This window comes from Hyperolius riggenbachi, chromosome 3 (genome assembly GCF_040937935.1).
Source record: "Hyperolius riggenbachi isolate aHypRig1 chromosome 3, aHypRig1.pri, whole genome shotgun sequence".
Classification (NCBI taxonomy): domain Eukaryota; kingdom Metazoa; phylum Chordata; class Amphibia; order Anura; family Hyperoliidae; genus Hyperolius; species Hyperolius riggenbachi.
In genome coordinates this window covers 385,956,163-385,974,510 of record NC_090648.1, presented here as the reverse complement: position 1 = coordinate 385,974,510, position 18,348 = coordinate 385,956,163, and the positions used below count along the sequence as shown (strand labels likewise).

Here is an 18,348-nt window from a genome sequence, read left to right as displayed (position 1 = left end):
TAGCAATAAGAATCAGCAAGGAGCAAGCTAAGAAGCCTACAAGAGCCTAACTAAGCCTTCCCTAAGAGAGTCTGTAGCAGCTATCCCTTCACTAATTACTGCAGGCACACAAGTGAGTCCAATGCCTGATGCTGCCTGCCTTTTATGAGGGGGGGGGGAGAGTGGCTCCAGGAGGGAGTGTAGCCTGATTGGCTACAATGTGCCTGCTGACTGTGATGTAGAGGGTCAAAGTTGACCCTCATGATGCACAATGGGGGCAAACCGAACTTCTGGAAAAGTTTGCAGTTTTACGCGATCGCGAACCACGGAAGTTCGCCGGGAACCGTTCGCTGGCGAACCATTCGGGCCATCTCTAGTGACCATTTTCACCTAGGCCACAGCTTCTTCAGGCAGCTCAAATTGGGACGGATTATGTGAATGGACACTTGCTTCCCTGCATCTTCCAGACTCCTGAACTCTGCACCCCCCCCCCCCCTGCCTTTTAGGTTATAGCAGTTTATCTACTGATATCTATTGATGGCTGCTGATGCACTGTCAATTGTTACTATCCTGAATACGCATTGTCTACTTCTGTTACTGTCATTGTATATTACTGTCATGGTGCCTTGTTGTCTCCGAACCCATTTCGGGGTACGACCCAGTCGTGCTTGGCGATAATAAACTGCTGATTCTGAACAATGGTGGTGTCATCAGAAAATGTTATGATTGTGACAGAGTTTGCCATGGAAATGCAATTATTCGTGTAGAGGGAGAACAGGATCAGTGACAAGATGCAGCCTTGTGGTGCTCCAGACGTTAGTGAATCTTTTTCTAGAGGAGATGTCACCCAGCTTAACAACTTGGGACCTGTTTGTGAGAAAGTCTGTGATCCAAAGACGGAGAGTGGGGACAGATGGTACTGAAGGCAGAGCGCACGCAGAACACTCCAGGGGACGGGAGTGCAACAAGGGGTGCGCGCATGGCCGAGCAGCACATATGCAGAAGCCTGTGACTGCCCAGATTATCAGGAGTCATAGCATCTTAACGGATGGGCCGAAGAGAACAACAAGGGAGGCCATGGTACTTATGGAGCTTGGGAAGCTCCAGCTAAGTATAAATTAGCGCTAGGAAACCATCTCTGGTTTCCTTTAAGTCAAGAAGAAGAATCCTATTGTATGAGTCTGATCTGTCCAGGTGGGTGGTGATGTACGGCAGACAGATATTGAGGGCGTTGTCAGTGAACCTGTTTGCTCTGTACACAAACTGAAACAGGTTCAGACAGTCTAATGTGAAGTGCTTTATGACAATGAATGGGAGTGCCACGGGCCTGAAGTTTTTGAGGTCTGAAATGTTTTGCTTTTTTGGTACAGGGATGATGATGGACGTTTCATGTACTTTTCAGAGGTTGCTGGGTAAACTGTCACTTACCATAATTATATATAATTATTTTGAATGACAAAGTTATATTGCCTTTAAAGTGGAGGATGAAGAATTTTTTTTAAAGGTACTGCAGTTTGATTTACTCGCGGGGTATCTATTGTGATGTTTAGAGGGGTCGCAGCCAGCATGCAGTACCCAGTTGTATAAAACAAAAGTCTGGTTATTTGCAGCAGTAACTTAAACAGCTTTGGTCCAGCAGAAATGGGAAAATAACTTAAAGAGGAGCTGTTAGGTATAAGGTCTCAGAGAAAATAAACACATATATCAGTAGCTAAAGATTGGCTGTACTTACATTACATATGCATTTCACTGTCCACGTTTGTACTTCACAGAATTTTTATATAGTATATGCAGAGATTGATGCTCCTGACAGCTCATGGCAGGTTCCATGTTTTTCTGTCAAATGTGTCGTCATGTCCTGCCTGCTTCCTGATCACAGAAAAGCTCATACTGAATAACACAGTGTGCAGTGAATATTAATGAGCCATGTGGCTAGGAACAATAGCTGACTCCTGCAGTGTACTCGGCCCGGAGATTTATCAGTGCTACGCGCTGGACTGATTACAAGCTGCTGTAACGTCTCATTAGCAGCCGAGGGGAGGGCCCCAGAATGCTTTGCAGTATAGTATGCGGCTTGCGTCCTCTTAGGTCTAACAGCTTTTCTGATAAGCACACATCAAAGGTAACTGAGATTTTTATCTTCACTAATGGCTTTTTGGCTTCCTTCTAAACTGTTTAACACAGGAGAATAGAGGTTTAAATTAGCGTCTGCAGCCTGACAGTTACTCTTTAAAGGCTTACTTCAGCTTTGCAGTCCTTAGCAGGAGTAAAGTCCAGCTTATTCAATACAGTTCATTTCCTTAGGCCAAAGCCATACAAATCAGTAATCCACAGTATGGTCTGGCTCCCAGCAACACCTCCAAACCCAGTTGTGAGGCGGTCAGCAGCACACATGCTCCATGCACATCAACTCTCCTCATACTGCATCTATGCTGCCTCTCGTATGCAAATTTGCACACAGAGCTTCCTCCTGCTTCACAGAAAACCAGGTGTGTACCTGGGTGGAATGGGAAGGCCTACCCTTCCTTCCCTCTCATTTCAGGAGTCCGGCCATGGAAAAAAAACAACAACAAAGGCCGCAAGCTGCCAAGCAATCCCCGCCGCACAATCCCGCTCCCCTCTCCTCCCCCTTCCCTGTGCGTTCCTGTGCTTGTTACCGTCATTGATCGTTAGCCTGCTAGATCAATGAATAAGAACACAGTCTCTGTGTGAATGAACACAGCCATCCATGAGACGGCGCCACCATTCACAAAGACCGTCCACACACCACTTTCTTTTTGCGTAGTAATACTATGCATAAGGAAGTCAGGTGCGAGTAAATCTACATATTTTTTTTCAATAAAAGACCTATTTCAATCTTATTTTAAAATTTTAAATTAACCCCTGACCTCCCACACTCCCCAATAGTTACCCCAAAAAATGTACAAATAAAAAAAATACATAAATAGTTACCTTAGGGACTGAACTTTTTTTAATATGTATGTCAAGAGGGTATATTAGTATTACTTTATAAATAATGGGCTTGTAATTAGGGGTGGACGCAACTGAAAAAATGCACCTTTATTTCCAAATAAAATTTGGCACCATACATTGTACTAGGGAAACATTTTAAAAGTTGCAATAACTGGGACAAATGGGCAAATAAAATGTGTGGGTTTTAATTATGTTAGCATGTATTGACAATATATAAAACTATAATGGCCGAAAACTGAGATATAATGAATTTGTTCCATTTTTTTCTAATTTTTCCTGTTAAAACACTTTTAGAATAAAATAATTATTAGCAAAAAGTCTGGCAACACTACAGGACAGTTACCTGACTCAAATGGTAACGGAATCAACTAGGGGGAATGCGTTACTGGATTTGATCATTTCAAATAGATCAGATAATGTATGAAATGTGCAGGTTCAAGAACATTTGGAAAATAGTGATCAGAACATGATAACGTTTGATCTGGTGACTGATAGGCCACGGGGCAGTGGCACCACTAAAACTATGAATTTTAGAAAGGCAAAATTCAATCAACTCAGGCAGGCACTAAGTTTGGTGAACTGGGATAATGTACTACAAGGGAAGGACACTGAAGGGAAATGGGAAGCTTTTAAACTTATAGACCAGTAAGCTTAACATCAGTTGTATGCAAACTATTTGAGGGGTTACTAAGAGATACTATACAAGACTTCATAGTAGAAAATAATCTTATTTCTCAGCATCAGCATGGGTTTACTAAAGACAGGTCCTGTTTGACTAACATGCTCAGCTTTTATGAGGTAGTGAACGCTAATGTGGATATTGGGAATGCTGTAGATGTGATCAGGGATTCTCATCCGGATCCGGGTACCCGGGTAAAACCGGGTACCCGACCATTTTTACGCTATCCGGGTCGGATCCAGATACCTGGGCCAATATCTGGATAGCTCTATGCGGGTATCTGGCCGCATAATCCGGATACCCGCGGGTACCCGCGGATATCCGACGTATATCTGACGGATATCCGGATCTGGGTACTGTAACAAGGGAGATGATGTCATTGAGCCAATCAGAGGGCTCCCAGCCAAACAGAGGGCTCCCAGCAGAATCCCTAGCAACCAATCACAGAGGGGAACTCTGGCCAGCCCCACCTGACCTCATTGAGCCAATCAGAGGCCTCCCAGCCTAAGCCCTGGCACCCAAGCACAGAAGGGAACCCTGGCCAGCCCCCCTGTGTAATAAGGAGGGCTGGCATGATGAGACAGATCGTCCTTGTTTGTGTGGCTGGCTGGCTGGTCACTGACAGACTTGCTCCAGTGCTGTTGGCTTAGCAAGTGCTGCATGTATACAGTGATAAACCTAAAGCTTTGAGTGCTAAACACCTTCACTACACTATTGTTCTAAACTGGTTTTTTTAGCTAGCTAGTGTAATTGTTTGATTTCATTCACTCAGTTAGGTCCTGTCTGTGTCTGTGTGGCGTACGTACAAAAAGGGCGCCCGGACAAAAAGGGCGCGGGGTGTAAACGCTAATTAATAATTAATCATTAATAGCGTTTATAAAAATAGTGTGCTATATTTCGTTTACAAATAATGTTTTACAAAATTATAAATTATTAAATAATGTTTATGAAATCGGCAATTGTGAAAACGTTAATCTTCCCTGTTTCAAAAGTGAAACTTATAATTACGTTTATTAAAAAACGATAATATATGCTTAATTGTTATAATTATATATTATTGTGAATAACCTTCATTTATGGTTTGTTCTTATAATAAAATCTGAAAATATTCTTTATAACGATGATATAAATATAACTACGTTCGTAATAAGTGTTGTAAAACATTAGTAAGTATTACTAAAATTTTACTAAAACTATACCTAAGCCTACTCTCACACAGAACCCTCCCTGTACCTATCCCTAACCCCTAGACCCCCCTGGTGGTGCCTAAACCTAAGACCCCCCTGGTGGTGCCTAACCTTAAGACCCCCCTGGTGGTGCCTAAACCTAAGACCCCCCTGGTGGTGCCTAAACCTAAGACCCCCCCTGGTGGTGCCTAACCCTAAGACCCCCCTGGTGGTGCCTAAACCTAAGACCCCCCTGGTGGTGCCTAAACCTGAGACCCCCCTGGTGGTGCCTAGCCCTAAGACCCCCCTGGTGGTGCCTAAACCTAAGACCCCTCTGGTGGTGCCTAAACCTAAGACCCCCCTGGTGGTGCCTAAACCTAAGACCCCCCTGGTGGTGCCTAACCCTAAGACCCCCCTGGTGGTGCCTAAACCTAAGACCCCCCTTACTGATCGCTTTATTATGTGGATAATAATGTTTTACTAATTGTGGCTGCAAAAAATATATTGCAATTTACGCTACGTACTGATCGCTTTATTTTGTGAATAATAATGTTTTACAAACAGTAAGGGATACAACTTTAAATAATGTTTTAATTAGTTAAATAAGATAAATATGTTTAGTATTTTTATAAACGTTATTCGGCACGGGTGCATTTTATAAACGTAAATCACCACAAGCACAGTTATAAATCATTAAAAATCTCCGGGCGCCGTTTGTAAACGTTATTTATCTCTGGCGCCCTTTTTTCCTGCTCGGCGCCCATTAAACGTTATTTATTATGAGAGTGAATGGCGGCGCCCTTTTTGTCCACTAGCTGCCTGCGTCCTTTTTTCCCGCTTCCGTCTGTGTGTGCTGTGCAGGCCAGCAGGACAGTATAGGTTAGGTAATAGGATTACTGTGTTATTGAATTGTACTTTATAGTTAGTTAGTACTGCAGTTAGTTGTTAGAGAGAGTAGTACTGTGTTTGCTTACTACAGATTACTGCAGTGCTGCTGTGCTGAGCATTGTCAGTGTGACAGTTAGACAGATAGTGTGCACTGTCTGTCCTCTACTCTGCGGTCTGTCCCTCCGTGCTGATTTGATTTAAAGTCCAACCCCGATTTCATTAAAGTAAAAGTACCCCACATCATCTGGTGACATCATCACGTATAAGTTGTACTATGTCTGCTGGGACCGGCAGCCGGGGGAGGGACAGCAAGGGCAAGAGGACAGGGAGCAACATTGCGGCCACCCTCAGAAGGTCTGCCATGTCAGTGTCGACCCCAGTGGGCAGCCTACCCTCAGTCAGCGAGCTTTTCGCTCCAGGAGCCACGATTGAACTCAGGGCTGTTAGCCGCAAGGAGTTTGAGGAGGATGTTCTGGGTTTTGAGGAGGGGGGGGGGGTATGATGTTGATGATGGGATGAAGTACTGTGACTACCATCCACAGGATGGGGATGTCAGCTCTGACTCTGAGGAGGAGGATGCATCGGTGGGTTCTGCACGGAGGATCAGCATTGCAGACAGTGGCCGTGGAATGCGGGACCCACCACATGCTTCTGCCGCTACCACCAGCCGCACCACTCAACCCTCAACCGCCACAGGGAGAAAAGCCGCAGCATCCCATTCAGGCCGCAGGGGAATCTTCACCTCCCCAATCTGGCGGTTTTTCACTCTGCCCTCATTGGACAGCAAGTTTGCCATATGCAATGTGTGCAAACTACAGATGAGCAGAGGTTGTGACCCCTACAATTATGGCACCTCCAGCTTCATCACCCATCTGGCCAAAAAACATGTTGTTGAGCATGACAGAGTTTAAGAGGCTGAAGCAAGCTGGCGCTGGCTCCCACCGCCACGGTGCCACAGGCCACTGCTGCTGATACCACCACCTATATTCAACCCAAAACACAATTGCGGTGTCATTTTTTGGAGGTGTCTGGGCTGAAAGCTGTCATGTCCCAATTGTGCGATTGGACTTTTGACACAATGTGGGCTGCACGACCGCTGTCTGGAACCTAGTCCTGATGTTAATTGACAGCTTTTTTTTTTTTTTTTAATTTTATGTCCACCAAATAATAAATTAGTGTTTCCTTTTAAAAAACATGCTGCTACGTGCATCATTTACCCTAAAAACCCTTTTTAAAGCTATTTAAAGGGCACTTCCGTTTTTTCTATCCAGATACCCGAATAGGTCGGGTACCCGCGGGTAATTTAGTAGGATACCCAAATTCACTCGGGTATCCGCAAGGTCGGATCCGAGTACTCGAATTGGATCCAGATATCTGGGTACCCGGATCCAGATCCGGGTGGGTAATAAAAAGTACTACCCGAGCAACCCTGGATGTGATATACTTGGACTTTGCAAAGGCCTTCGACACTGATCCCCACAAAAGTCTGGTGCAAAAGTTGAGGATGCAAGGACTGGGGAAGAGTCTGTGTGCATGGATAGGGATCTGGCTAATGGACAGAAAATAAAGAGTTGTGGTCAATGGATCATACTCGAAATGGGTGACTGTTAGCAGTGGGGTCCCACAGGGGTCAGTACTGGATCCAGTGCTCTTCAATGTATTTATTAATGGCCTAGTAGATGCAGTAGAAAGCAATGTTGCTATTTTTGCAGATGATATAAAATTGTGCAGAATCATCAACTCTCAGGAAGATAGTGACATATTGCAACAGGATCTGGATAGGATGGCTATATGGGCACATAAATGGCAGATGAAATTCAATGTTGAAAAATGTAAAGTCATGCATTTTGGTCGTACCAATGGTCTAGCACCATACAAAATAAATGGAATACAGTTGGGGACATCAAACTTGGAGAAGGGCTTAGGAGTACTCATCGACAACAAGTTAAATAATCGTATTCAATGCCAAGCCGCTGCAGCTAATAAAATTTTAGGATGCATTAAAAGGGAAATAAAAACTTGAGATGCTAGCATAATATTTCCACTGTTTAACTCTCTAGTAAGACCACATCTGAAATAGAGATAGGCCGAACGGTTCGCCGGCGAACTTCGGTGGTTCGCGAACTTTCCCGGAAGTTCGATTCGCCCCATAATGCTCTATTGAGCAGAACTTTGACCCTCTACATCACAGTCAGCAGGCACATTGTTGCCAATCAGACTGCACTCACTCCTAGAGCCCCCCCCCCCTTATAAAAGGCGAGGTCCTTGTGCCATTCGTCTCACTCGTCTGTCTACACTAATTAGTTAAGGGACTGCTGCTATACACACTCTGCTAGGGAGAGTTTAATTAGCCTCTTGTAGGCTTATCCCTCCTACCGGAGGGAGGAGGGTCTCTTCTGCCAGGGAATTACAGTATTTCAAAAGCCAGCTTACATACCATGGCTGGGAATTGAACCCAGGTCTCAGTGCATGGTAGGTAACTAACATATCCATTATACCACCAACTTCCATGGAAGGTTCGGTTCGCGCGAACTTTCGCGAACCGCAGTAGACTTCAATGGGGAGGCGAACTTAAAAATGTTGAAAAATTTCTACTGGCTGGAAAAATGATATAAAACATATTTCAAGAGATCTAATACGTGGAGGAAGACCCTCCACCCTTTACCCTATTACTTTCTCCCTCCTACTGGAGGGAGGAGGGTCTCTTCTGCCAGGGAATTACAGTATTTCAAAAGCCAGCTTACATACCATGGCTGGGAATTTAACCCAGGTCTCAGTGCATGGTAGGTAACTAACATATCCATTATACCACCAACACTACTAGCTGAAGCTAGCCTAGCATGTACCATTTATGCTCAATCCAAAAGCAAATTAGACAAGACAAATAACATTTATATCACACTTTTCACCTGGCGGACTCAAAGCACCAGAGCTGCAGCCACTAGGGCACACTCTATAGGCAGTAGCAGTGGTAGGAAGACTTGCCTAAGGTCTCCTACTGAATAGGTGCTGGCTTACTGAACAGACAGAGCCGAGATTCAAACCCTGGTCTCCTGTGTCAGAGGCAGAGCCCTTAACCATTACACCATCCAGCCATTGCTTAAGGATTTGTAGCCAGGCATGGCTTTGCCTTTTGTGTTCAACAGTTCATCATCATCTCTCTCTCTCTCTCTCTCTCTCGCTCTCTCTAGTAGGGATGGTCACCGCTTTCCGGGGAATTGTATTTTTGAGCATAAATGGTACATGCTAGGCTGGCTTCAGCATGTAGTGTTGGTGGTACAGTGGCACTGTACCACCAACACTACATGCTGAAGCCAGCCTAGCATGTACCATTTATGCTCAATCCATTTATGCTCATAAATACAATTCCGCGGAAAGCGGTGACCATCCCTACTAGAGAGAGAGAGAGAGAGAGAGAGAGAGAGAGAGAGAGAGAGAGAGAGAGAGAGAGAGATGAATCTACCTGGCTATCTGGGGTTATCTTTGGACAACTGTTGAACACAAAAAGCAAAGCCATGCCTGGCTACAAATCCTTAAGCAGTGGCTGGATGGTGTAATGGTTAAGGGCTTTGCCTCTGACACAGGAGACCAGGGTTCGAATCTCGGCTCTGTCTGTTCAGAAAGCCAGCACCTATTCAGTAGGAGTCCTTGGGCAGGTCTTCCTAACACTGCTACTGCCTATAGAGTGTGCCCTAGTGGCTGCAGCTCTGGTGCTTTGAGTCCGCCAGGAGAAAAGTGTGATATAAATGTTATTTGTCTTGTCTAATTTTTCTCTTGGATTGAGCATAAATGGTACATGCTAGGCTAGCTTCAGCTAGTAGTGTTGGTGGTATAATGGATATGTTAGTTACCTACCACACACTGAGACCTGGGTTCAATTCCCAGCCACAGTATGTAAGCTGGCTTTTGAAATACTATAATTCCCTGGCAGATGAGACCCTCCTCCCTCCAGTAGGAGGGAGAAAGTAATAGGGTAAAGGGTGGAGGGTCTTCCTCCAGGGATTAGATCTCTTGAAATATGTTTTATATCATTTTTCCAGCCAGTAGAAATTTTTCAAAATTTTTAAGTTCGCCTCCCCATTGAAGTCTACTGCGGTTCGTAGGTTCAGCCCATCACTAATGTAAAATATGGAATTCAGTTCTGGGCACCACATTACAGGAAAGATATTGCAGTTTTAGAGCAGACGCAGAGACAAGCAACAAAATTGATATGAGGGATGGAAGGTCTCACTTACCAAGAAAGGGTAGATAAACTGGGTTTATTTAGTCTAGAGAAAAGACGCCTTAGAGGGGATCTAATTACCATGTATAAATACATTAGAGGGCAATATAAAAGCTTGGCAGATTAACTTTTTGTCCCTAGGCCTTCTCAAAGGACTAGAGGACATGATCTGTGCATGGAGGAAAAACGTTTTAGCCGTTTATTTAGGAAAGGGTTCTTTACAGTAAGAGTGATTAAGATGTGGAATGCATTGCCACAGGAAGTAGATATGGCAAACTCTATACCTGCATTTAAAGTGGGCTTAGATGCTTTCCTTGAGTTGAAAGACTTCCATGGCTACAATTACTAGGTACTGCCCAGTGATGTTGATCCAGGGATTTTATCTGATTGCCATTTGGAGTCGGGAAGAAATATTTTCCTTTTGGGGCTAATTGGACCATGCCTTGTGGGGGGGTTTTCGCCTTCCTCTGGATCAACAGGAATATGTGAGGCAGCAGGCTGGTGTACTTTTTTCTCTGTTTGAACTCGATGGACGTAAGTCTTTGTTTAACCCATGGGTGAGGAGTGTAAAGCTTTTTGAACAATCAAACTGAAAACCTTGTAAAAAGATAATGATAAATGCTTAAATATAGTAGGTGATTATGTGGAGGAATAATCAAACGATACTGTGGGCACTATGCAATTCACAAACTCCCCAGTGATAAGCGCTGGCAAATACTAAAATTAGGCAACCGTTTCCTAGATAAATTGCATTTGGAAACTGGCTGGACAATAAAGAACTTGCCTGGGTGATGTAATGCGACTGCTGGGACATTTGTCAACCACCGGGGCACACACCGCTGGCCACCGAGGTACATGCCCCCCCCCCCCCCATGGTCAACAGGACAACACTCCCTCTTTATGCCAGCTCTCTGGCTGCACTGTTCAGAGAGCCCCGGGAAAGCTGGCAGAAGAAGAAGCGTATGTGGCATGTTTTAACAGCAGGCAGTAGAAGAGTGATGGTTGATCCCAACAGCAGAGCAACGGGTAGTCACAAGAGTGGCGGCTAGCAACAGGCAGCAGGAAGGACACTTCAATCAAGATGTAAAGGAGAAGAAAGAAGTAAAAAATAAAAGAAAAAAAGAAGTGACAGATGAAAAACAGAAGAATGTCATGTGGGCTGTTATGGCTAGTATGGCAGAACTCCACGCAGGTTGACTCAGCCATCCTGACTATACCATCCTGCATGGGTGAGAATGGGTTAAACAAAGCTTTTGATGGGGGAGATTTTTTTTATTTTGTTTTTCTTAAATTGATTTAATCATCATGCCAGAGCATTAAACAAGATTTAAATGGAGGCTAATGTGGGATGTTGTAGATCACTCAACTGCAGAGCCCAGGCTTGCGGTTTACCCAGAAGAAGAGAAATAACAGTGTCTACTTAACTTTAATTCCTTCTAAGGTGTAAAGAAAAATAAAGTAGACAGGCACTTTTAAGTAGACTTAATTTAAAAAACGGTCAGGCAAAGGAATATTGGGTTCTGGAGCTGGCGTAGTCACAGTTACTGATGGGGCTGGCTGGCTGAACCACAAGATCTGGTGCTGTTCTACTTGAAATTTACTTTGCAATTGGAGATAAACTTTTTGAACCTCCTGAACTGAAATTCTTAATGCAATGATTTGCCAACACAATTGCTCAATGGAGGAAGGTACAGGTGTAGTGGATATTCCAGAGGTATCCATGTTTTGGCTGTATATATCTGTTAGGTCCCACACTGTTGACCCTTCCTCTAGTGGCAGAGGCATTACCCAGATATGGAGTCTAAGTGACCATGGGGTTTTTCCAGTACACCTTGCAAAGGATGATGGACTTTGCAGCATAGTGCCCGCCAGGTCACCGTTAGGATAACTATAGCTAGTGGTAAAGAGAACAGTGACACCTCAATGTGGAGACTCTAGCAAGGTAGTAGTAAGCATAAGGCTCAGTAGTCAGATGCAGTCTTAAGGTCGGGACAGGCTCCCCATTCATCCACGACCACCAGGTCGACCATTGAGAATCATGCAAACTCTCATTGTGATTCCCATTGGTCTAACTAGTGGATGAATAGGGAAGGAGCTTCAAAGGTGCTTTTGCCAGGGCTCCAGTGTTAGAAGATGGAAAGGAGACCAGCGGCGGTGGACGCAGCAGGTTTGGCGGCTGGCGCAGAGTGACGGGAGACAACGAGGAGTGATGGTGCCAACAGAGTCTGGCATGCTGCAGCAGACATCAGGTATTTGCCTGGGAGCCTACTAGCTGTTGCGATGTACGTTGGGTGACAGCAACTTGTGCGCGCTGTTCTCCTAGGGGAGCAAGGCAGCATAATCGTGGGACTGGAGGACAGCTCCACAGCGCAAAAACTTCACTCCACATTGCTCAGCATCACACAGGATACAGGAGCATCACTCCATCACTCTTTATGCTCCGACATTGCTCAGGTGAGGCCAACAATTGATTTTGCCGCTAAATCCAAAACAATGTGAGGTGATAAGAAATTCACACATTTTGAGCTTCTTATCACCTCGAATTGCATATTGCCCAGTGTGTCTAAAATAAAATAGATGTAATGTTTCCTTAATTGATTAAATTAATAAAGCTGTTTCTTTCCAGAAGAGAAGTAATCAACTTGTATTTTACCACATTTACAGTATACTAAAACATACACTGCAAATGGTGTCCAAAAATGGTCACACACTCTAATATTTTGGTGTATTGCCTTCAGCTTTCATTATGGCATGCATTTGCAGTGGTATAATTTCAATGAGATTCTGCAATGCCACAACATTTATTTCTGTCCACAGTTGCATTTATTTTTCACCAAGATCTCGGGGAGATGATTGCAATTGGAAGTTGGAATGCTGTGCACATTTTTCTCCAGCACATCCAAAAGATTCTCTGGTATTAAGGTCTGGACTCTGTGGTCACCTATCCATGTATGAAAATTATGGCTCATGTTCCCTGAACAATACTTTCACAATTTAAGCCTGATGAATCCTGGCATTGATCCTGATGCAATACATTTTTCCATTACTATTGCCTGTGGAACATTGTCTGTTAACTTGTTAGTGCCACTGGCATTACACCATGCATTACCATAGCTACGCACGTGTTAACACAGTAATGCCCATTTTGCTAAAGGTTTAACAGGTAGTGCACAACAGGTGGCAGTAACGGTAAAAATGGTGTGCTCTCCCTGCGCATAGCAACTTTACACAGTTTATTACACCTGGCCAATTGTCATCTTGGAATATGCCCATGCCCTTAGGAAATCTGAAATTCACTGACGGAATCACCTGGTCAGTCTGTATATTCAGGTAGTCAGGGACCTCATTCTTTGGGCACATAACATTGCTGAGAGCTAACCAATTACAGCAACATAAGCATGTCTGCTTTGTTAAATCCAGATGATGACTTTTTTGGGACAGGCAGTGTATCTTTCCTGTTGCAGGTATTATACCTGTGGTAGTAAAACATAGAAAAATTGCCAACCAATAAACATTGAAGCTCCATTGCAATATTAGTGTATGCTTATTACTTAAATACTTTTACCCTTTTTCAACAAATACATTATGTAAACCTTGTCCATATTTACCAACATAAACTGGGTTACTAGTAGATGATGGGTGTGCATTGATCACAATAGGTACATCAGTGGGTGGTGGCTCATAATCTACATCTTCATCTTCATTTTCTGCTGAAGGAGACTCATAGTCTGCCTCATCGCATGATGCATCTGGATCTTCATAGTCATCATCCTAGTAGAGGAAAACAAAAATTAATTAATTTTGCACACTGGACCAAAAAACACAATTCTGTTATGTTAGATGGGAACCATACATATACATATTGAGCTGTTATTGTCCAAAACAAATTTTAAGCAACAGAAATATTAGTATCGAATAAAGAAGAACAACAGTTTGAAACCTTGCAACACATTTCTTGAGCTTCAAATGAAATTAAATACTGAATCAAGAAGACATTATCCCTGACCGGAAAAGCTAAACATTAGAATTTATTCATTGCATGGCATCAGAATAATTGGTGAACAACAATAACTGATTTTAGCTACATGTCAGCTTAAAGTAATGCTGCCACATTATGCATTGAAATGAATCAAGGGCAGAACTGCATAGAGTATACTTACAGTGGATTGCAAAAGTATTCAGCCTCCTTGAAGGTTTCCACATTTTGTCATATTACTGCCACAACAAGCATGAATCAATTTTAATGGAATTTCACGTGAAAGACCAATGCAAAGTGGTGTACACGTGAGAAGTGAAACGAAAATCATACATGATTCCAAACATTTTTTACAAATAAATAACTGCAAAGTGGGGTGTGCGTAATTATTCAGCCCCCTTTGGTCTGAGTGCATTCAGTTGCCCATAGACATTGCCTGATGAGTGCTAATGACTAAATAGAGTGCACCTGTGTGTAACCTAATGTCAGTACAAATACAGCTGCTCTGTGATGGCCTCAGAGGTTGTCTAAGAGAATATTGGGAGAAACAACACCATGAAGTCCAAAGAACACACCAGACAGATCAGGGATAAAGTTATTGAGAAATTTAAAGCAGCCTTAGGCTACAAAAAGATTTCCAAAGCCTTGAACATCCCACAGAGCACTGTTCAAGCGATCATTCCGAAATGGAAGGAGTATGGCACAACTGTAAACATATCAAGACACGGCTATCCATCTAAACTCACAGACCGAACAAGGAGAGCGCTGATCAGAAATGCAGTCAAGAGGCCCATGGTGACTCTGGACGAGCTGCAGAGATCTACAGCTCAGGTGGGGGAATCTGTCCATAGGACAACTATTAGTCGTGCACTGCACAAAGTTGGCCTTCATGGAAGAGTGGTGTGCTTCTCTTCAGCAGGGACAGGGAAGCTGGTCAGAGTTGATGGGAAGATGGATGGAGCCAAATACAGGGCAATCTTGGAAGAAAACCTCTTGGAGTCTGCAAAAGACTTGAGACTGGGGCAGAGGTTTACCTTCCAGCAGGACAACGACCCTAAACATAAAGCCAGGGCAACAATGTAATGGTTTAAAACAAAACATATCCACGTGTTAGAATGGCCCACTCAAAGTACAGATCTAAATGCAATCGAGAATCTGTGGCAAGATCTGAAAACTGCTGTTCACAAACGCTGTCCATCTAATCTGACTGAGCTGGAGCTGTTTTGCAAAGACGAATGGGCAAGGATTTCAGTCTGTAGATGTGCAAAGCTGGTAGAGACATACCCTAAAAGAATGGCAGCTGTAATTGCAGCAAAAGGTGGTTCTTCAAAGTATTGACTGAGGTCGCTGAATAATAACGCACACCCCACTTTGCAGTTATTTTTTTTTAAATGTTTGGAATCATGTATGATTTTCGTTCCACTTCTCACGTGTACACCACTTTGTATTGGTCGTTCTCATGGAATTCCAATAAAATTGATTCATGTTTGTGGCAGTAATATTACAAAATATGGAAAAAAATCAAGGGGGCTGAATACTTTTGCAAAGCACTGTATTACAGACCAGAGATGTGCCGATTGCATTGCCAGATGCTGTCGCCGGTCTCAAGGTAGTTGCATCACCACATACAGAACCTGGCAATGGATGCATGACAAAGCAGATCAATACTAGATAGGGTTAAAGACCTGTAAGGAAAAAACAGGTAACTATAGTTAATTTTGGGCGCACAGCCTGTAGGAGAAAATGAATGCCACCCTTGTCTGTAATGGCATTTACGGCTATGAACAGGAGTGCTGCTAAGGTTTTTGTAGCCGGGAGCAGCACATAATTTGTGGACCCCACCCCCATTGAAGGGATGGGTGTGGCTCCCCCACCAAAGGGGGGGGGGGGATGGGCATGGCCAAGACATGATTTTATCATGTCAATATGGACCAAAAATCTTTGAAGAATGCCATGAATATTAAGGCAGTTCTGATGGCAAAAAATGTCATACTCAGTACTAGCAAGACGTACCTAATAAAGTGACTTGCGAAATACAGGTAGTGCCTGGTTAACAAAGGAGATAGGGATTGTGGATCTTAACCTGAATCCGTTTTTAAGTCAGAGCATTGTCACCTTTGTGCCACTTTTGTCCCCCTCTGCTCCCCGTGCCTCTTTTGTCCCCCTCTGTTCCCCTGTGTTACCTCTGTTCCCCCTGTGTCTCTTGTCCCCTTGTGTTACCTTTATTCCCCATGTTTCTTTTGTCCCCCTCTGTGCCACCCCTTGTCCCCCTCTGTGTCACCTCTTTTCCCCCTCTGTGTCACCTCTTTTTTCCCTTTGTGCCACCTCGTCCCCCTCCCTGTGTCTCTGTGCTGTGCTTCACAGCCCCCAGCCCATTCTGTGGTAAACAATCCAGCATCAAATCTCACCACTCTCCTGCCGGACACTTAGCTCCGGTCACTATGATTACTTTGAGCTGGATACTCTGACATCATGACAGGTGCCAGACGGAAGTAACTATGGTGACAGGATGCTAAGTGGTCAGCAAGAGAGGGTTGAGACTCGATCGAGGCCTTGTGAGTTACAGCAGAAGGGGCCGGGGGCTGCAGAGCACAGGGCAGCCCAGCTTCAGGCCCACCAGGGAGAGCAAGGCCCTCTCTAAAGTGATGCCCCAAGCAGGGGTTTGCCTGGCTTGTACCCTGGCCGCTCCCTGGCAATGAAGGGTGTATTGTGTGTAATCTAAGTAGAGATGTCCCGAACTTATTTGCGCGAACTTCGGTGGTTCGCGTTCGCGGTGAATCGCAGACTATATGTGAGTTCGACTCGCCCCCTATACTACATCATTAGGGTCAACTTTGACCCTTTACATCACAGTCAGCAGGCACAGGGTAGCCAATCAGGCTAAACTCCCTCCTGGAGCCCCCCCCCCCTTTATAAAACACAGGCAGCGTCAGCCTTTTTACTCACTCGTGTGGCTGCAGTAATTAGAGAAGGAAGGGAACCTGCTGACATAGGGAAAGCTTAGTTAGGCTCTTGTGTTAGGCTTGTTAGGTTGCTCCTTCTTGCTGATCTTATTGCTAAAAAGCACTCCTCCTCCTCAACAGCTCTTTTGAGAGCCAATGTTGTTCTCGTGATCTATTTGTGTGTGTGTGTGTGTGTGTGTGTGTGTGTGTGTCCTATAGATACTTGTGTTGCATATACAGCCCTGTCACTCAGTCGCAGTTGCTGGTGGGACCTTGACCCCTTAGTAATTCCTACTGTGCCACTGCCAGGCCCAGCACACTCAGTGAATACCTGTGTGTGTGTGACAGCTGCACATTTGTAATACCAATCACTGCATACCCACCTGTTCAGTGCACCTACCTACCTACCTACGTGAGCGCACGCAGTGTCACTGCACCTGTCCACGGTACCTGTGTGTGTGGCAGCTGCACATTTGTAATACCAATCCCTGCATACCTACCTGTTCAGTGCACCTACCTACCTACGTGACCGCAAGCAGTGTTATATACCAGTCACTTAACCTGTTCACGGTACCTGTGTGTGTGACAGCTGCACATTTGTAATACCAATCAATGCATACCTACCTGTTCAGTGCACCTAGCTACCTACCTACCTAGGTGAACGCAAGCAGTGTTATATACCAGTCAGTGCACCTGTTCACGGTACCTGTGTGTGTGACAGCTGCACATTTGTAATACCAATCAATGCATACCTACCTGTTCAGTGCACCTACCTACCTACGTGACCGCAAGCATATACTCTGCAGGCTTTTTGAAAACTCCTAAAATACAGTGCAATGGTTTAATAAAATGTATTGGTTTTTAATAAGCTGCGCAATGAGGATTTATTATTGTTATTGAGGTATACTGCGTGGAGCAATGCCCTGGTGATATCTATGATGGAATCCTGATGCAAAGGAGGCAAAGAGAAGGTTGAGGGGAGCCTGCAAATACCCCAAAAGCGTGATAGGGCCTTTGTAATCCAGGCCCTCCGCCGTTGGTGAGTGTGGATCTCACAGGGTGAACCTGGTGGAGGTGTAGTGGATGAATACACAGATGCAAGGAAGCGCTGATCTGATGTTGAAAAGTGTTATTGACAGACCAGTCCAGTCATTCAGCTCAATAAATTCTGAGTCCGCAAATGCAGAGCAATTTTCCTATTATGTCTTGTGAGCAATAGCGGAGCCGCCGCCGCACAGGGCAGCGTGGCGGCGGCCTCCGCGTCCCAGCTGGCGGTTTCCGAACCTCACACTGAGCCGCCGGCGCAGAGCAGGGTGGGCACCGCCGTGGCTGACAGGATGGCGGCGGGTCCCGCTGCTCAGCCGGCGGACTTCCGTGTGCGGGCGTGCGCTGACTGGGGACCTGGCCTAACAGAGATTCAGAGGCAGAGGGTCATGCGCACGCGCGCAAGGCGGCAGGATCTTTATTCCCTGAGGAGACAGGTCAGCTGATCCGGCGATCAGCTGACCTTAGCCAGCCAATCA

General features: G+C 44.7%; 1 protein-coding gene across 3 annotated transcripts in view; it reads right to left on the bottom strand.

Moving 5' to 3' along the window:
- The window catches only part of LCP2 (lymphocyte cytosolic protein 2), a 537,761-nt gene that overhangs the window by 224,011 nt on the left and 295,402 nt on the right, over positions 1-18,348 (bottom strand). For all 3 annotated transcript variants that reach the window (XM_068277396.1, XM_068277395.1, XM_068277394.1), the window contains exon 7: positions 13,516-13,678. In XM_068277396.1, coding sequence (XP_068133497.1) covers positions 13,516-13,678 — 163 coding nt within the window. The remainder of the gene's footprint in view (positions 1-13,515; positions 13,679-18,348) is intronic.